General features: G+C 31.2%; 4 protein-coding genes and 1 long non-coding RNA gene across 5 annotated transcripts in view; 3 read left to right on the top strand and 2 right to left on the bottom strand.

Moving 5' to 3' along the window:
* Window positions 1-1,061, bottom strand: part of LOC101239827 (uncharacterized) — a 12,756-nt gene extending 11,695 nt beyond the window's left edge. Inside the window, exon 1 of the long non-coding RNA XR_010642054.1 lies at window positions 858-1,061. This is a non-coding gene — a long non-coding RNA (uncharacterized LOC101239827). The remainder of the gene's footprint in view (window positions 1-857) is intronic.
* A 2,238-nt stretch (window positions 1,062-3,299) lies between these two features.
* On the top strand, window positions 3,300-3,788 carry LOC136087879 (zinc finger MYM-type protein 5-like). Its single transcript, XM_065811496.1, has one exon. The coding sequence runs from the start codon at window positions 3,300-3,302 to the stop codon at window positions 3,786-3,788; it is 489 nt and encodes a 162-aa protein (XP_065667568.1).
* Window positions 3,789-5,100: 1,312 nt separating this feature from the next.
* On the top strand, window positions 5,101-5,571 carry LOC136087877 (uncharacterized). Its single transcript, XM_065811495.1, has one exon. The coding sequence runs from the start codon at window positions 5,101-5,103 to the stop codon at window positions 5,569-5,571; it is 471 nt and encodes a 156-aa protein (XP_065667567.1).
* Window positions 5,572-6,067: 496 nt separating this feature from the next.
* LOC136087876 (zinc finger BED domain-containing protein 4-like) lies at window positions 6,068-7,230 on the top strand. The gene is made up of 2 exons (XM_065811494.1): window positions 6,068-6,673; window positions 6,814-7,230. Exons 1-2 carry the CDS (start codon window positions 6,068-6,070, stop codon window positions 7,228-7,230), a joined length of 1,023 nt encoding a protein of 340 aa, XP_065667566.1.
* Window positions 7,231-17,456: 10,226 nt separating this feature from the next.
* LOC136087772 (uncharacterized) lies at window positions 17,457-19,948 on the bottom strand. The gene is made up of 2 exons (XM_065811247.1): window positions 18,888-19,948; window positions 17,457-18,631 (listed from the first exon to the last, which is right to left on the bottom strand). The coding sequence occupies exons 1-2, from the start codon at window positions 19,390-19,392 to the stop codon at window positions 18,477-18,479; spliced, it is 660 nt and encodes a 219-aa protein (XP_065667319.1). The 5' UTR covers window positions 19,393-19,948; the 3' UTR covers window positions 17,457-18,476.
* Window positions 19,949-20,430: the final 482 nt, after the last annotated feature.

Genomic DNA, 20,430 nt, shown 5'->3' with positions numbered 1-20,430 from the left:
TATTTATATTACATTGGATAAAGCCTCTATTTTTATAGCTATTTTTTAAGTTACATATATTTTTATTGGCTTTATTTTTAGTTACATGACAATTATTTGTTACAGAAGGGATTATATACATATATATATTGTATTTAATATTGGTAAAAAGCTTAGTTTGGTGCCCCTCTAGCCTACTCAACATCTCCAAGGGCTAGAGGACAATATATACTTGAGGCCCATTTTTATATCTGTCTTTTTATACCAAATTATAGGCATTTTAACAAGATTTGGGAAAATTGATAACATACTAATTTTATGAATACTTATTTTACAATTTCTTCAACAAATCCACATTAAATGGCATATATTTAAAATTTATCACATAAAATCTTTTAAGATTTTAAATTTTTTTGAATTAGTCATTTTTGATAAAAAATTTTAATTAAAAAATTCAACAATATAATCACAATCTATTATCTAATCAATTTTAAAATTTTATGTCACATATAAATTGCATGTATATACAGAGTATGTATATGTAAATTATTTATATGCAATATATACAAATCATTTGTATATATTGCATATAAATAATTTATATATATAATATTTATATAAATTTAATTTTTATATACAAATATATTTAACATATATATGTAATAAATACACGCCAGGTATATTTGTCAAATATACTTAGCTTGTATTAATTAAATATATATGTTATATATTTATATATTAAAATTACATTTATATTATCAATAAAAATAAAAGTGAACAAAACTTTTTTAAATAGAAACTTTAAATAAAAAGAGTTTATACATATATAAAAAATGGATACAAATATAGCACAATAAAATTATAAGCTTCAATAATACTTCAAGTCTTGCGCTCTCTCCACTGACAAGAAACAGCAGACTTGTTATCAGAAAAACCACGAAAATCATATTGACTTTAATCTTAATTTATTCTAATAGTATATAGTTATATATTATATACTATATATAAAAGTATATAATATATATTTAATAGTTAAATATAACTATTTAACTATTTAAATTTATATTCAGGCCGTTTTGGCTTAGAGAAACGTCGTTTTTTTTGTTTTAAATCGTCGAACTAGTTATAATTAGGGATGCGCCGAACTCGGTTTTTGGTCGAACACCGAGTCCGAACGTTCGGTCATGAAATTTTACCGAACACCAAAAGGTTCGGCAACCGAACCTTTACTATTTTTGAAAAAAAAATTAGTTTTGAAAAATTGTAATTTTAAACATTTAACATTTTATTGTGTTATTAAAAATTTGTCAAAGAATTTATAAGGGTTTATAAATTTTGTTTGAAAAATTATAAAGTAACTTTGAAAAGTTAATTTATTATTGGATGATTGTTTGTGGTGTAAAGAAAATAAATGTTAACATTTTTATTTGTAGTGTTAATTTCGTTTAAAGAAACCAGGTTTGAATAGTTTGTTAGTTTCGTTTAAAGAAACCATCATTAATAATTATAAATTATTAAAAAATATTATTGTCTTTAAAACCAAAAAAACAAGGAATAACGCACTTTTAAAATTAATGGAGAAATATTAACTTCGTCAAAAACTGTGAAGTACCTTGGAGTTTGGCTGGATGAGAGTCTTTCTTTTAAGTACCATCAAACTTACTTACAGACTAAGCTAAGCCGATCAGTTGGAATGTTAGCCAAGATCAGACATTTCGTAAATTTTGAAACACTTAAGAGTATTTATCATGCCATACTTAGATCGCACCTTAGGTATGCGTGTCAGATTTGGGGTTAAAAAAAAGGTCCATTAAACCAACTAGTTTCACTTCAAAATAAAGCCCTTAAAATTATTCACTTTCAAAATTTCCTATTTGACAATGTTTCTCTGCTGTATAAATTATTTAAGTTACTTAGGCTGAACGACAATATTACTTATTTAAATTGTTTATTTGTGTGGGATTATCTTCATGATAAACTTCCGATTTCCTTCTTGAACTTTTTCCTTCAAATATGTAACAAACATTCTCACTTCCTTAGATCCTCTTTATGCAACAATATCTTTGTAGAACATACTTGGACAATATCATATAGCAGCGAATCAATCAAACATCAGTGCACCAATGCTTGGAACAATCTCCCTCATTCTTTTAAAACTGAAAACTCAATTTCTCGATATAATTTTCTCAATAAATTAAAAAAACACTATTTGGATAGCTACTAGAATCAATGAAATGACATCAATAAAAGCAATATATCACAGTTAACCATCTTATTAAAAATACTCTCTCTTATTAAAAATACTCTCTCTCAATGATTGAATGTGTATGTGCGTATGCATGTATATGTATGCGTGTTTGTGTATATGTATGTGTACAAATGTGTGTATATGTGTATGTATGTGTGTTGTGTGTTAATATGTGTGTGAATGTATATGTATGTATGTGCGTATGTAAATAAGTATAGATATATTTAAATATACCATTGTTATTATTATCACTGTTATTACTATTATTACCTTGATTTTTATTGATATCATTATTTTTTAATAACACTATTATTTTTATTAATATCTTTATTTTTATTAATACCATTACTTTTATTGTTATTAATACCATTTTTATTATCATAGTTATTATTAATGTTATTATTATTGTTAACGTTATGATTTTTAGAGTTGTTATTATTTTATTCTTATGTTATTATTCATTATTATTATGTGTTTACGCATCATTAGCAGAGCCGTACCAAGGGCGGGGCCGGCCGGGCCGCGGCCTGAGGCGCCAAAATTGGGAGGGCGCAAACTTTCATAAATTAAAAAAACAATAATCAGTTTATGAAACTAATTTTCACGGCGTCGCTGCTGTTGAACAGCAAATTAATTAAAATTCCGCCTCTTGACACAAACTCTTAAATATTAAAGCTCATATACTGAACAAAAAAGCGCCCTATAACACTAATATACCTTTGATAACTTTTGAGCATTATAATTCTATTATGAGTCGAACCCAAAAATTATCTGGTGCTGAATTTAAGAAGAAAAGAAAACAGCGCCAAGAAAGTGACGAGAAACTACAAAACTGTTTCAAAAAGTGGTTGGTAACAAACTCAGTGGAGAAACAAATTATTTCAGAGGATATTTGTATTGAAATTAATGACAATTCAACAGATCCTATAATTGACTTTAATTGAGTTCAGATCATCATTTGGAATTAATTGAAGAGGAGATTTTCATCAGCCAAAGTCAAGAAGAATTTTGCACAACTGATTCAGAACCAACCAGGGAAGATGAAAATGCCTAGCTTTCAGGCCCAGCTGAAATGGATGAGGATGAACTTCATTCAGAAATCTCAGAAATTCCAGTGGCCTTGGAAGAAAATTTTCAACATAGGAATCCAGCAACATGGCCTAAAATAACGGACAAAACAAGATGCTTTTTGATTGAGCATAGGTCAGAGCAAGACAGAAGAGAATTTTTCCCAAACACGCTGTGTGATTTTGACAACAGAATGCGACACTTCAGCTCAAAATGGTATGAAAAAATTCATCCTAATGGTAGAAAATTTGTTCGCACTTGGCTGCAGTACAGCAATAAAAAAGATTCTTTATTTTGTTTTTGCTGTTTGTTATTTTTAACAACAAAAACCAAAAATTTCTTAGAAATTTCTAAAGGGTTTTGTGACTGGAAAAAACTAAACCCAAGAATTCCTGAGCATGAAAACAACAATGAACACCAAAGATGCTATTCTGATCGAAAAACTCTTGAAAAAAACCTCAAGGAAGGAAAGACCCTGAATTCTGACCTGTAGAGAGTTGTTAGTGGAGAGATGAAAAAGCGGAGAGATATCTTAAAAGTGATTGTTGATGCAATTTTTTTCTGTGCCAAGAACAATCTTGCCCTTCGAGGAACAACAGAAGACATTGGTCAACAAAACAGTGGCATTTTTCTGAGCTTAATTGAGTTGATTAGCCATTATTATCCTTTAGTGGCTGAACACATTGCGTCCGTTAAAGCAAAAAAAACCACAACATCCTACTTTTCTCCTTGAATTCAAAATGAGCTGATTGAGTTACTTGGGCAGAAAGTCAGGAAAGAAATTTTGTCAAACATCAAAGAAGCTAAATACTACTCTGTTCTGTTTGACTGCACTCCAGATCCCTCCCACAAAGAGCAGATGACTCAGATCATCAGGTATGTCCGCATCAGTGATGAAACCTGCACAATTAAGGAAAGCTTTGTGGACTTCATTGAATCTCACCAAAAAACCGGAAAAGGTCTTGCAACAGAAATAAGTGAAAAATTGGAGAAGGATGGTCTAAGCATTTCCGATTGCCGGGGCCTAGGCTATGACAATGGAGCCAATATGTCTGGAAAATACAATGGCGTCAAAGCTCACATCCATTCTCTTAATGAGTCAGCAAGATTTGTTCCATGCGCAGCTCACACTTTAAATCTTGTTGGTGTTCATGCTGCTGAGGTTTTCCCACTCATGATTACGTTTTTTGGAAAGGTTCAAGCCATCTTTAACTTTTTTTCAAGCTTCACGTCAAGATGGGAAAAACTGATGAAAACGTTGACCATCTCATTAAAAGGAAATAGTGACACAAGATGGTCTACCAAAAAAGAAGCAATTACACCATTGCACAGACAAATCAAAGATGTTCTTCAAGTTTTGGAATCCATTATCCACAATCCCATGACAAAATGCTGTCACAGTTAGCAGTGCAAAAGAACTTCTCATTCATATTGATTTCAGTTTTTTGTGTTTGTTGGATTTCTGGTGTCAAATTCTTTCTCTAATTGACCGGGAAACAAACTGCTTCAGTCAAAAACCATTTCAATTGACATTGCCGTAAAAAAAATGAAATGGTTGAATGCTTTCATTCAGAATTTTTGAGATGTTGGGGTGGACAATACTATCAAAGATGCCACAGAAAAAGCTAACCAGAGCGGAATTGATGGTGGCTTTACAATTAAGAGGAAGCGCAAAGTGAAGCGAATAGCACTTTATGAAGCTGAAGATGACTCTCACCTTCTCACAGCAGAAACAGAATTCGGATCTCAGTGCAACCTTGTATTTGACAGCATTATTACACAAATAGAGTGGCGGTTTGAGGCTGATGTCTGCTGTATCCTCTGATTTTGGCTACCTCAGTGGGCATTCACTCTCTAAAAGTTCAGTGGATGAACTCAAGAAAAAAGCTGCAAATTTATCTCAAATTGACAAGACAGATTTAGATTCTTCCGATTTCCAGTCAGAAATGGCAAGCTTTAAATATCAAGCTGCCGCAATGATGGACAACTTTGAAAAATCTAGCCCGATCGACATTTTACAGCTCATTTATAAATATTCTTTGACCGATGCTTATCCCAACACAACAATTGCTATTCGCATCTTCCTCACCATACCAGTCACAGTTGCTACGTGTGAGAGAAGTTTCAGTAAACTTAAGCTCATAAAACACTATATGAGGTCAACAATTGGCCAAGAACGTTTGTCTAGTTTGGCTATAATTTCAATTGAAAATGATTTTGATGATGTCATTAGTGAATTTGCCTCAAGAAAAGCCAGAAAAGTGGCATTGAACTAAAGTTTGTGCAACCTTAATGACAAATTTTACTTATAACTTGATGTGATAAATTTTGTGATCAATAAATCATTTTTTTCGTTTAATTTTCTTCTTTTTTTTTTAAGGAGGGGGAGGGGGAAGGGAGGGGAAGAGGGGGCGCAATTTTCTTTTCTTGCCGAAGCGCAAAATTGGCTCGGTACGGCCCTGATCATTAGTAATTATACTATATGTAAACATCCTTGAATTGTAAAATCGTGTAATTCAGAATATATTGATTGATTGTAAATAAAAATGTTAACGATTTTTTTTGAAAAAAATAATTAATACAGTTGTTAAAGTTAGGTAATATAAATAAATGTATAACCTATAACGTATTGGATAAAATAACATAATATGTAACATGTTGGTTATATTTTAAGATATATTTACACAGTTTAAATTTAAAATGCTTTATTTTTGGTTGAACTTCTTTTTTACAATTTAGAAAAATATTTTAATCTTGTAAAAGTATAAAACAATGTCTTCTGAAAAAATGTCTTTTAAAAGTACTGTGTGGAAATACTTTGAAGTTTCTAAGAAAGACATTCGTTTTTGTATCTGCCTACAATGTAAAGTAATACTCTCTAGACGTGGGAATTGTCCAAAGACATTTACCACTAGTGTAATTAGGCGCCATTCAAAAAAAATTATTGAAACATCGACTGTTTCTACATCAAGTAATTCGGAAATAAAAAAACAATTAACATTAGTAGAGAGTATTAATAAAAAAAGGTTGTGGAATATTAATGACCATAGTGCAATCAAGATTCACAATCGCATTGGAGAAATGATGGCATTGGATATTCAATCATACACTATTGTAGAAGATCTTGGTTTTAGAAAACTAATTGAAGAGATATGCCCTAATTACCAAATACCCAGTAGGAGTTACTTTAGTGAAAATATTGTTCCACAAACATATGGTAATCTGTTTAATTCAATCAAGAGTAATATATCTTCTGTCAGTTATATCTCCCTTACAACTGATATTTGGACATCAAATAGTTTAAATGTTACCTTCATAAGTATGATAGCACATTGGCTCAATAATGAATTTTCCCCAGTCACACAGGAAAAAATACAAGTGAGTATTTGCATAAAGGTTTGCTAAGTTTCCACACACTAAAAATTCACATTGTTTTACAAGATAATGCTGCCAATACGGTAGCTGGCGTTAGAGACAGTGGTTTTAAGTTAATTCCATGTTTTATACATACAATACAGTTATGTATACATGACTCAATTTTATCGCAACAATCTTTGAAAGAAATTTTAGTTTGTTGCAGACGTCTGGCAACACATTTTCACCATTCACCAACAGCAGCAGTAAAATTTAAAGCAATTCAGGAACAACTTGGTACAAATAAGCATAGGTTAATACAAGATGTTACTACAAGATGGAATAGTTCCTACAATATGATTGAAAAGATGCTTGATCTAAGAGTTCCTTTGGCAACTTATACTGCTGATTATGCTACCCAATCAACATTAAATTCATTCAAATGGGGCTTATTAGATAAAGTTTTTCATATTTTAGAACCATTTAAAAGTTTAACTGTTAATCTCAGCAAACGTGAGGCATTTGTATCAGATGTTATTCCTTCGATTATGGCTCTTAAAGTATTTTTAATCAAGCATTAGTTAGTGAGGCTTTTTTAAGTATAAATACTTTAGTTGAACAATTGAAAGAGTCAGTAGACAAAAGACTGAGTATATTTTTACATGATAAGTATTTATGTCTTTCCACTTTTTGTGACCCTAAATATAAATTAATGTATCAAAAGGAAGATAAGAACGTAATAAAAAATCGGCTAAATAAGCAGATGCAAGAAATGTAGCAACATAATTTAGAACTTGAATCCTCTGATTCTGATTGTGAAGAACCCACAGTAAGTGACATAAACGAAGTGTTTGTGAAACCAGCGTATCCAAAATTTAATGAATGTTTTCGGCTAGTTTTCAAACTGACAACTATAAATGAATGTGATTCCAATTTTTCAATTACTAAAGATAGCAAAGGTTTAAAAGATCACACTCTAATGTGCAAATGATCAACATGGAGAATGAAGAATATTTAAAACTCCCTCTTGTTATGGAAAAAGAAAGTCCTTTTTTTATGGTGCAAAAATTGTGGAAAATCTTTAAAAAATTTAATAAAATAGCCCAAAGGTTTTTTTCAGCACCATCTTCTTCTGTTGAAAGTGAAAGACTTTTTAGTACAGGTGGCAGCATTTATGAATCAAGTAGAAACAGACTATCACCAGAAAGTGGTGAAAAACTAATGTTTATACATTATAACTTGAGGACAATAAGTGATAATTGATTTTCATGTTTTTGACATTTTATTTTTCTAAAATTATTGATTTGTGATTTTTATTACTATTACATAATACAATTATACAATAATAAAATACTTAATTGGAGCGTTATAATGGAACTCCATAATAATGTTTTTCCCTAAGTTTGTTTCTTTCAAATAGTTTTCTATCAGTTAAACCAGTTGAGTAGCAAGCTTGTAAGAAACTTTCTCTGTAGAGAAATTTATTTATTTTACCACAGCAACAATAGGCATCACGTTTAACAAACTTAAGTTCAATAAAATATCTTTTTCGTTTAAATTCCTATTTGTTATTTTAAGATTAACAAATGGTGATTTTATAATATTAGATTTTTGTGATGAACTAAAATAATACTCAATTGATGCAGGGGGGGGGGTATTAATTTCACAATTATTTTAGTTGAGTAATAGTTTTGGTAAATCTGTTATTCCATTTGGTCAGATTAAATTTATTCTGTATTGAAAATACGTAATAAAATTTAAACCAAAACTGTATTGAAATACATTTATAAAATCTTATGTCCTTCTATGTTCAATTGGTACGCTTTTTTTTAATAAAAACTTTATCCATTTAAACCGTAGCTATGGTACGAGTTAAATTTTATTTATATTTAGATAAATGTATGATGAATTCCAAATTTGCATTATTGGCCGAACATTTGCTAAGGTTCGGCCGAACCGAACGTTCGGCAAAACAGCCAAACGTTCGGTTTTCCGAACGTTCGACGCACCCCTATTTATAATAGTTATAAACTTAGGAAGTTCCTAAATTTATATGATGATGTAGTAAGTTCCTAAGGAACTGACTACATCATCATCGTACGAAATAGTTTTGAAACAACCATTTCTTACGACTAATAATCAAATCCTAACCCTAATCAGTTCACGTATTCAGTTCTAGATAGATCGACGGTTGTTTAAAACTAAAAATATAGAAATATAAGAAATGTTAAAAATCGAAATATAATATAAAAATATAAAATATTAAAAACTAAAAATAATAATATTATTAATATCAAAATATAATAAAATGTTCATTTACCCCTGGGAAAACCGGGGCAATTAAGTCCATAACTCACCTGAAAAAATTGATAACCATGTCTATTTTTAACAAGTAGTTTCTAGTTACCAATTTACTATAGTTCTCAAACCAAAGCAAACTTTTTATCTCCGCATTCTATCGCCGAAAGAAAAAGTGACGGCACCTGGGAAATTTTGTCAGGAGAAGTATGCTTTCTTATAAGGAAAGTAATTTTTGTTTTTAACATAAAATAAAAAAGTTAACTACTAAAAGAATAAAACTGCCGTCTGCAGTCTAACTGCTTATGATAGTTTAAGCCGTCGTCGCAAGGTTTTACAAAAAGAAGGCAAGATGAAAAACCCAAAGCTAGAGACAATCGTTGCCAAAACAACTTACGCCCAGCTTATGATGTAGACTTTATGAGATGTTTTCATAACCTAGAAAAAGAAGCCAAACCATCGCCAACAATGCTCATTTTTAAAAAAATGTCTCAGTGAATTTCAGCCTTGATTTGGTTAGGTTGTGCAACTTGACGTCACAAGACAAAGCGAATGAGGTTTTACTTCAGCGGTTCTCGGTGACAAGACCTGCCGGTCTTCTTCGAGTTTCCGCGTTCTTTATTATTTTTTATTACAAAATCTTTTTATTGTATTTTCTTTCTTCTATTTAGATTTTTATTTTTTTTATTTATAAAAACTGTAAAATGAATTATTAAAAAGTTGTAATAAAGAACACACACACACACACAAAAAAAAAAAAAAAAAATAAAGAAAGGATGAACTCTCTGGCTTGCATTTTGGCAAGCTTTTCTATGCAGCAACAGAAAAGAAGTTTTATTGGTAATTAATGAAGTTCTTAAAATAAACTCTTTTGCAATTACATGTTAAATATGTTTTGACATTGAAAACAATTTCGTTTCTTAAAAGTAACACATTTTTCAGTTGGTTAGTTTTTAATGTAATTTATTATAATACTTAAAAGTATAATTTTTTAGTGACTCTCATTATTGCAATGTAAGCACTATTTGTTTTTCTTACGGTTCACCATACAAAAAACAAATAGTTGTTTATCTCTTCAACCAGCATTTGACATGTTTTTTCAAGTTTGCGTCAGACAGGCTGAAATTGTTCTACGAGTACCTAGAAAAGACAGCTTTGGCGTTTCACGAAAAAGATATTCGCATCAAATATCTGGAAAAAGAAGTCAACTGGTCGAATATTAGAATCTTACGCATGTCTTTAACTTAGGTAAATGTTTTGTATTGTTAATGATTAAAGCATAAGATGCTGTTTTTTTGCTTGCAGTCTACTAATAAAGTTTTATCTACAAGTTACGTTATAAAGTATGCAACAAGCCACTTTTTGTGTACTAAATTTAGTAAACAAACTCTTTGTGTACAAAATTAGCAAACAAACTTTTTGTGTACTAAATTTAATAAACAAACTTTTTTTGTACCGAATCTAGTAAGTAAAACGTATGACGTATTGCATAGTTTATTTTTCAATAACTATCAAATGCGATTGTTTTTGCTTATTATCAGGTTTTGAATTTTTTTAAAAGCCTTATTTTATTGTTTCACTTTCATAGCTTTTGTGAAGCTCTCAATACTTGCTCTTGAAAAGTAATAACAAGACATAAGAAATTTGTGAATAATTTTTAAAAAATTTGCTAACATAAGAAAAGTGTTTTGCTTTTGAAAAGTAACATCTAGACATGTGCAATATTTACACGAAAAGTAGTTGAGAAGAGCTAGTCGTGCCCTATTAGGACAAACTCTTAAAAAAACTACAATTTCAAGATTTTGGTCAATTTTACGTTTTTGCAAAGTATTTATAGAAAAATTAGTTAGGTCCTAATTACATATTTTGAGACAAATTATTAGAATGAAGAATAATGCATAATTTACATGAACTCTTAAAAAATCTTAATCAACTTAATCTGGCCCTTGATCTTTCGGAATAGTTCTTCATCCTGGTGCGGTGCACTTCTCAAACTCCTTGTTGAAAATCTTTGTTTCATACACCAATAACATTGCTAAAGTGCCTGCAAAGTTTTTTATCTTTCTTCTTGCGTAGGGAGCTCTTTATGTTGTTTAAAAATATTGCGGTGTTTGTCGCAAAGATGCAGCATAAGGTTCTCGGTGTTTTGCCATTAGAAAAACCTGCTTGTGGCATTCATAGCAACATGCAAGTATAAAGACTCTTTCTCAACAACATAGAACTTAAATGTCATTTTGCATAACACTTGTTTTGAAAATTTAACACATAATACAGGGAATATTGAAATAATTGGCAACTATCGGTATTTTCCGATAGAAACTCTGAAAAAATTGGTAAAGGTTAAAGTTCTCGAAAAACTTAAAAATAGTGGAAAACAAACTAAAACTCTTGGCTCTCAAAAAAAAACTCACAAATACGAATTATAAGCAAAGTCTTTTTGCATCCAATAGTAAGATTTCGAGTTTTTTAAAGGAATAGGAACAACTGCCACACAATTTCAATTTTTAATTGCCCTTTTACGAGAGTCCTATGCTTAGTCTGTACAAACAAGCGCCGTAAACGCATATATCAAAGTTTGGGGTTGGGGGCTTACAATGCAACAAATAGTGGGGAACAACCGGGGCAAGTTGCCCCGCGCGCCGCAGGAAATTTTTTTAGCGGTCTTCATAACTCCGTAAAATATCTTTACCATTTAAAACCTTGGGCGCCCAACATTTTTAGGCATTGACTTTAAATTATATTTCAGGTTGTGTACGTACACAAAGACCTATGGTCCCGAGAAAATGTTTGTTTTTTACTTTTTAGTCCATTTCAAAAATGTTGTTTTTTAAAAAGTTTTTGAATTTATTTTTTAACGATTTCTTTTATTTAAACTTTAAACTATTTTTGTTTTGAAAATTTTGTTTAATTACTTTTTTAAATAATTTCACGCTGAACTCATGTTTGTTTTGTGCGGACAATAAAATAAATAAATCGACAAGAAAGTCAGTTAATAAAAATGTTGAAATAAAAAGGAATGCAAACTGTAATCAGTAGTGACCTTAATGATGAATTAAAAAACTTACATTATGTTGAGTTTATGTTTCCAGAAACAAAAATAAAAGTTTTACACAGTTAATTTGAATATTGTTTAATTGATAATGTTAAAAGAACTGTCAGGTTCTCAGAGAAAAAAATTAGCCAAGGACTCTCAAGCAGCCCATGAAGCTTTTTTAAGTAAAGTGCCAAAACTAACACATTCTTTTCATTCTCCAAGCCCATCACAACCTTGTGAATCAAGCATTTTGTGTGATGAAAACTCCTTAAAAACATCTAGTGAGATCTCCACTCTGTCTCAATCTAGCCAAATTAAGATAATGTGAGCAACCCTCTGTTGAGTAGTTCAACTTCTTCAGCTAATTTTATCATATGTACATCAACTTCATCCTTGGACATTTGCAGCCAAAAATCTCAGGAAGCATCAAAGAAAAACAAAGAGTCTGAATGTAATTTAAAGCCAATAATAGTTGAAACAGATGATAGTTTTACAATTAAAACAGATTTTTTGCACAGAAGTGACACTTGCAGATTCTTAACTAATTACCCGTCCACTTTGCGGGAACGGCTGGCTTTAGGAGAGAGAGACTGCATCATCAAAATGAATCTAATATCTTTTCTAAAGAGCAATAAAGAATATCTTAAAACCAAAAAATGCCATTTCTCAAATGAATTTCGATACAGGGTAACAAGAAATGATTAACAAGTAAGAGGAGACGGCTTATATGCTCTCTATAAACTGATTCAGCTTTTGACCTAAGCTCAAAAATCATATTTTGGGAAAAAGAAGGTTTCAACAACTAGAAAAAGTTTACTGAGCAAGCCTAGAAAAGACATCTCCTAGAAGAGACATTTCATAATTAAAGAACATGCTGTCATCAAGGTCTTATCCAACAAATTAAAAGAACGGTGGGTAAACATTCTTAAGAAAATAGTGTCATTGATTATGTACTTGGTGGAACGCTTGGACGTTCCTCCAAATACATAATCAATGACACTATTTTCTTAAGAATGCTTTCCCACCGGAATTTTTTTTAAAACGGAATGCAAAATATTGCATTCCGTGGAAGTTCATCAAAGCTATGCACCAAGATTGCACCAAGATTGAGAAAGACGTTCACAAATGCTAAGTGTCAATATTTAAAACGAGGTCATTAACCTCCTAGCTTCAATTATAAAAGAAGCTATTGTGAACGAGGAAAAGTGTTAAAAGTATTGTTTAGTTATAATGGATTGTACTCCAGACTTAAGGCACAAAAGCCAAACTTTTCTATCTATCCGCTATGATCATAAAAAAAATGAAGCAATAGTCATTGTCCAAGAAAGCTTTATTGGATATGCATTGTGTGAAGAGTCAACTGGCTTATTATAACCTTCTAATCGAAGAAATAAAGTTTTGTATGCTACTCAACAACTGTAGAAGTTAAGGCTATGACAAAGGGTCTAATATGGTTACAATTCAAAAAGGTGTTCAAGCTCAAATTTCAGCAGAATATCCACAAGCCTCGTTTATACCATGTGGCTGCCAAGCTTAAAAGTAGTTATATCAGACGGGGTAAAATCATTTGGTGAAGTCTGTATTGCTTTTTTGTAATTTTTCAAATAATCTTTACAACTTTTTTCTGGATCAATCAAGCGTTAGCCACATCCCTTGCACAAAATCGTCTTTCAAAAATGATGTTTTTTTGCCCCTAATTGACACAATTAAATAATCTTTAGAAGGCAGAATGAACAAGTTTTCCAAATACGAGTCAAAATGGGGATTCCTATTTGAACTGAAAAATCTACCACCAAAGGACACACTTAAAGAGGGTTTAAAGAGATAATTATAAAATGTTACAAGAACATCTGACAGTGAAAAACACTTCAGATATAAATGGGATAAAATTGTACAAAGAAAATTCTACACGTCAATTTGATTGTTACTTTATTTGACAAATGTGAGCTAAAGCAGAAAGTGGTCAACAAAACATTATTACCGTTAAAAGCACTCAATATAATCAAAAACAACGACATAAAAGACCTTTTTACTAATCTGTGGATAGCACTATGCATATTGTAGACAATTACAATGACAATGGCCAGCAGTAAACGTTGTTTCAGCAAGTTGAAGTTAATTAAAACCTACCTACGTACATCAATAACACAAAAGAGATTGACATTGCTTGAATGTATATATTTATCTTTATAGTAGATTGGTAGATGGTGTAAGAATTAAAGTATCGTTGGCAGCATAAAAAGTTTATATACGCGACTATTACTGGAGGGAAGAGGGTGCCACAATTACGTTTGCCCCGGGCGCAACCAACCTTAGAGAAGGCCCTGATGATAAGATATGGAAGATTAAGGGAAGATTATGAACTTCCAAATATTTCCTTTCTAACCAAACTAACTTCAAAACTAGATTCTGCAACAAATGATGCAGTTTTTTAGAGTTTTTAAACTCTGTATCATCTGTTGCGGTAATATTAGGTCCTGGAGCACCTAAAATAACCAGAGAAAAAATGTGTATATATATTTTTGAACCACGTTGATACGTTTTGATCTATTTTAGTTTACAACAAAAGATCAAAAGTCCTTTACCTAATCTTTTAAAAAAACCATTTTGGATTTGGATTTGTTTGATCCAAGACTTCAGAAGCAGCACTTCTAAAAAAAATATCATTTGATACCAAAATAAGGCAAAAATCATAAGGTTTGTTGTGTGACTAGAAAAAAGCTCAAAGATCAACAAAAAATCATTTTACTGTAGCCAAAGTGATAATTTATCTATCGTAATTAGTAAAAGGGCATTTAACTTGGTTAAATGCTCTTATGCGGTAAGGATGTCAAATCCTTACCGCATAAGAGTGGTAAGGATTTGACAAAAGTAAAGATTTGACTCTTATGCGGTAAGGATGTCAAAGGTTTACGCTTGCTTCATGTCGGATAGGCATTGAACCAAAAATCAGTGAAGGACCCAGCATTTTTTGGTGTTTAAGATATCTAACAGAAATGGTACAAACTCCAAACATTTGCATGTTTATAATTATGTCAAATAATGATGCTTTGCAAGATATTGCAATGATTGGAGGCTGGGAACAAAAAAGCCCTAAAATTTCATCCTCTCTGCCCCAAACGTGAGAGCAACAAGTAATTAAAATAATTTTTTGTTTTTCTTAACTAAGTTTATGTTCATCAATAAATTTTAAGTTTCATAATATTATCTCTCAGCGTTCATAAATTATGACAATATAAAGTTTAAACCCCCGTTAATTTGAGGAAGGTTACAATTTTTATGGTCATAACTTTTGAACACTTAGAGATTAAAAAACAATACTTAAAATTAATCAATAACTATAAATTTAGTTAAGAATAGCAAAAAAAAAACTATTTCATCAACTTGTTGCTCTCACGTTTGGGGTAGAGGGGATGAATTGTAGGGTTTTTTTGTTCCCAGCCTCTAGTCATTGCAACTTTTTAAAAAGCATCATTATTTGGCATAAGTATAAACATACAAACGTTTGGATTCATGTTAGCTATCTTAAACACCAAAAAATGGTGGCCATCCCTGCCACAGATCCCTTGTTTCTGAAGCAAATTTGCTTCAGAATTCAGCGTTTAAACACTGCAAATGTGCAATAAATATTTATATACATAAAAGTTTTAGCTTAAGAAAAACACCTTAAGAAAATATGTAAAAGAAAATTTTTAAATGTACAATTAAGGTTCAGAATTTGCAGTTTGGTATTGGATTAAAATTGAATTCAAAAACCATTCCATAACAAGAAAGCAAGAAAGCAGTCGCCGTAGCTAACTCCTTGAATCCACTTTTTTTCTTTTTTAATGGAATTTTACAATTCTTTATTTGAAGCAGCTTCTGAAGCTTCTCTAAGCTCATCACACGCTCTACAGTATCTTAAACAAATTTTACTGTAAGTACAGCATTTTTTATTACAAAATACTTTTATTAAAACAAGAAATTCGTTTCTTGTTAAATGAAATAAGATCCTACCCTGCAATTTATTTTTAAAAACAAGACATGTATTTCTTGTTTTGAGAAATAAATTTTGTTAAATATGCTAAATAGATTTACAATTTTGCTGTGAGTTCTGATGAGTTGTTAGCAACTTTGAAAGGTTTTAAAAGTTTTGGAGTTCATTGTATCTAAAAAATCTGAGGTCTCATCCGTAAGCATTTTTTCAAACTATGACTTAGAATATCAAAAATTAACAGTAATCTGGTGAAATATACAACTCATGACCTAGGGGCTAGTTTTTATCAACAAAAACTGCTTTCAGAAGGATTTCAACTTTGATTCTATCCGTTTTTACATCTTTTCGGACCTCCCTTTGTTTGTGAATAAGGAACTTTTTACCATTTTTGTATTGTAGTCTCGGTCAAAAGCTGCTAACGCATCAAACACCTCTAAGGTTTTACCATGATTTGAATTTCACCTCTGCAGCAGGCTCAATATACATCGGCCAATATTCTTGTTGAAATTAAAAATAATGCAATATAGATAAAATAAGGTTTAAAATGACATTGTTAATTACTTATTACATTTATTTTTGATAAGATAAAATTAAAGTGCTATTTCTATCGATTTCATTTTTATTATATTTCTACTGATTTTAAGAAAAGTCTGTCATTAGAAAAGATAATTGGTTTAGAGTTATTTTCTTTGTATATTACATCTGATTTTAAACAATTTTGCAAACTATTGTTTTTAAACAATTTGTTCCTTTACGACATAAACTTATGAAATTAAGTTTTACTTTAAAAATTGCAGAATCAGAAAAGTTACAGGTCAAAATCCTCGATGCCCTGGAGAGAGAAATTTACTCAGCCATTTTATTGATCTCTTTGAGTATTTTATTCCTCTGAATAAAAACCTTCCTGATTTTAGAGAAAAGCAACGTGAATTTCATGAAATTCAAGGCGTGTGAAACACCTCCATATTTGTTAATTTTTACAACCTGTTGTGCAGAACACTGCTGATTCAACGTTGATCCGGTGATGTTGAGTGGTGATCAACGGTGATCAACGAATTAACACTAATAAACTAACGGTATTAAAATTGCCATTTACAACCGTTGTAATGACACCGTTGCTTCAACGTCGTTTTAGCGCTAGTAAAACTTTATCAACAACGCATTTATACAACACGGTTTGAAGATTTAGGATCCTAACATCAATGAAATACCCTATGAAAATCCTTTTAGGTGGTAATTGTGTATACTTAATGTAGCACAAAATGAGTACTTTCAAAATCCTGCATTAAATCCAACGGACTTATTTGACATTTAAGTTTTTACGCTATAGATAACTTTTAAGACCAAAATATTTGTTTTCGTGAAATTTTAATAAAATATGATATCTAGATCTGTAAAAATAGGGACATTTATTTTCTACAAGACTTCACTTACGAGAAAAATAACAATTTTCTTTCTGATATTCAATTAGAATACTCTTTAAGGAAAGACACATGGGAAAGCAAATGTTTCAATTTTTTTTTTCTGAAACAAATTATGTAAAAAACTTTCTAGTGCAGAGTTTAAATTTTCTTGCTATTGCACTCAGTTACACATTTTAGGAGATACATAATCAGGGTGGGAAGAATCTCGTTTGTACCTATCCCAATGAACCTTGAAGTTTTAGTCAAGGCTTCTGTTGTCTGCTCACTGAAGAAGCCCAATCTCATTTTTTTTGTCTTGATCAACTGAGGCACATGGAAAAACACTGCATACGCTTTAGGGGTAACTGAAATCGGAGGTTTAATGTAGCTCTGTTGTAATTAAGCAATCTTGGATTCATAGTCAGGGTCCAAGTTCTGGCCAAAGCATGTAGTCAAAACATCCTTAAATAGCGTAGTTGTTTGAATGAAGCATTGAGCAAAATTTTCCTTTTCTGAAAGCAGTTGGAGTTTGCTCACACCTCTCAAGAGCTTCATGCAGTCATTCCCATTGAAATGACCACCATGGAAAAGCTGGATGGGAATGTAAAGTGATGAGGGCCGTTCCTTGGCTTTGGGCTAAAGATCACAAAGAGTTTTGATCAAGCGATTTACCACACCACGTAGCAAATGAAGCTCCATGAGTGGGATAGCCTCAAGGAAGAGCTTTTCATCTGGAAAACCGAGTATTGGCAAGTGAACAACATTTTTGAAGTCCTTTGATTTTCTCAAATCTCCTCCTGCTCTGATGAATTCGGAAAGTTGTCTTCTGATCTCACCAAAAGTTCTGAGGTGGCCACAGTTTTGGAGATTTGGTGATAAGGCATCACACTAACAACATGGATGCTTGCTGGTGTGAGATTGTATTCCACATAAAATGTTTGTTTGAGATTGCAAGAAATGATGAAATGGTAGGTTCTCTTAATTTTCGAGTTGATTTAAAGGCTTCACTGAGACTGCTGAGACTTTAACAATGAACCACCTGGCATGATTCCTTATTTTCTGCCAAAGTGCTGACAATAAACTGATTATGAAGCATTTGGCCAGTTTGAGCAAACTTTAGAGGGAAACTACAAATCTTACAGGACTAACTTGATTCAGGACTGAGCCAAGTTTTCGCATTCCATTGTTGGACAGTCCAGTATTCTGCTGTATTTGAACCATATTTTCCGTTGTAAGAGGTTCTTTAAAGATTTGCTGAGCTGATGATGGACCTAAACAAAAAAAATAGGAAGTTCAAAATCAATCAAGTGATTAAATTAGATAAAGATTTGAGAATTTAATTTAGAAAAAACTATAATAAGAATATTTTTTAAGCAAATTAAATTAGAATGAATTAAGAATATTGAAGGAGCATTTTTAATTTACTTCAATTTTGCCTCTCCCTATGTAACCCTATTAAAATATTGGATTGACAAGTTCAAATGTTTTTTTAAATTAAATTTACAAACAAAAATCAACACAGTATACCTCTTCTCAAAGACAACATCTTTCCACTTGTTTGACTAAGCCTGATGGTTCCATTTGGAGAGGCACTTTTAGAAACCAAAACTGTTGATGCAACTTGCTCTGCCCTTACGGGATCTGCAGCTGCAATTTTCCTCAGATTTTCATGGTGAGTTCCTAAAGTGCAGTTGTGAGGTAGCCCACGTTTAATAATTGGCAAGCACTTTGTGCAACGTTTTTCAGCACTTTGAGAAGCCTGCTGTGGGAGTGTGGGCTCTGAGTCTTGGAATTTGCTGAATGGATGCTTTTCTTTTCCCTTGAGCTTGGCAATTTGGCAGAGTAAACACTCACAAACATTAGAAAAACGAGTTGCAGGTTTGATTAAAAATGTCTCAAAGTGGTAAAGTTTTGGCCCAACGGTTGTTTTCCCATCACAAAACTTTCCAATCTGAGATCGGCATGAGATACAAGTTGCCAACTCTCTCATCATTGAGTATATACAAGTTGCCACTCTCTTATTCTGGATCATTCTGGATTTGTTGAAGGATTTTTGATTTGTAGTTTTCAATCAGCTCTTGGTCACCTTTTTTCATGCAAATGACACAAACAGATTTTTTGTATTTTTCAAGGGTCTTTGCAAACGTTGGCATCTTCAAACTTAACAAATATATTCACAAAAGCTTTGTTTACAATTTTCTTTGTTTTGTACAACTTCATCTTCCGGAAAAAACTCTGGATACGGACGCAAGGTTCAAGCTTTCAAAAATGCTTTTGAATCAATGTAGTAAATCAAATTTTGAAAAAAGTTATAAAAATAAGAAAACTTGAATATTTGATTGGCAACATTTCTTGTTTTATTAATTTTTTTACAGAGCATGTTTACTGTATGAAATTAGCACTGACTAAGTCCGAATTTAGATCATTTAGTTTACAAATACTTAGAGATACAAATTTCCATTTGAATGTCATTGAAGGATTTCTAAACACATCAATATGGACTCACATAGACATGTACTATTACCAATTAAAAGGATTTTCATAGGGTGTTTCATTGATATTAGCACCCCAAATCTACAAACCGTGATAAGCGTGCTTGGTAAATTTTAATCATGTCACATGTTATTGTATGTAAAGGTTAAATTTTGTTATGGGGATTACAGTTCTTATGAAAAAAAATGAAGGTAAAGAGTATTGTTTGTATATATATATTTTGTTTACTTTGAATCTTTTTAAATTTTTTCACGTCATTTTTAAAATTTTTGTTTGCACATGTTTATTGTTTGCATATATGCTTTTTTGATAAGTATGTGTATGTGGTAATACGTGCTTTATATTTGTTTTGTCAATGTGTTTTTATAATAATGTAAAGTGTTTTTTTATTGCTTGTGTTTGTGTTAATATGTGTTATATAACTGTTTTATAAATGTGTTTAAATATGTTTATATAAGGTTAAATATATATATTGTGTTTATAGTTGGTACATATGTTTATAATTATGTTATTTCCATGTATTCAAAGTGCTGTGACCTGGTAAACGTGTAGAGAAAGATTTGTCAACCTTGCTAGC

The sequence above is a fragment of the Hydra vulgaris genome, chromosome 12 (genome assembly GCF_038396675.1).
Source record: "Hydra vulgaris chromosome 12, alternate assembly HydraT2T_AEP".
Taxonomy (NCBI): domain Eukaryota; kingdom Metazoa; phylum Cnidaria; class Hydrozoa; order Anthoathecata; family Hydridae; genus Hydra; species Hydra vulgaris.
Note: the sequence above shows the minus strand (reverse complement) of the source record. Positions and strands in the feature narration are given on the sequence as shown.

Excerpts from the sequence above, each read along its gene's own strand:
- LOC136087879 (XM_065811496.1), top strand. The coding sequence starts at position 3,300 with ATGGATGAGGATGAACTTCATTCAGAAATCTCAGAAATTCCAGTGGCC.
- LOC136087877 (XM_065811495.1), top strand. The coding sequence starts at position 5,101 with ATGTCTGCTGTATCCTCTGATTTTGGCTACCTCAGTGGGCATTCACTC.
- LOC136087876 (XM_065811494.1), top strand. The coding sequence starts at position 6,068 with ATGTCTTCTGAAAAAATGTCTTTTAAAAGTACTGTGTGGAAATACTTT. Across the intron at positions 6,674-6,813 it reads TCACACAGGAAAAAATACAA|TTATGTATACATGACTCAAT; the intron begins GTGAGTATTTGC and ends CATACAATACAG.
- LOC136087772 (XM_065811247.1), bottom strand. The coding sequence starts at position 19,392 with ATGATCCAGAATAAGAGAGTGGCAACTTGTATATACTCAATGATGAGA. Across the intron at positions 18,632-18,887 it reads GATGTTGTCTTTGAGAAGAG|GTCCATCATCAGCTCAGCAA; the intron begins GTATACTGTGTT and ends TTTTTTGTTTAG.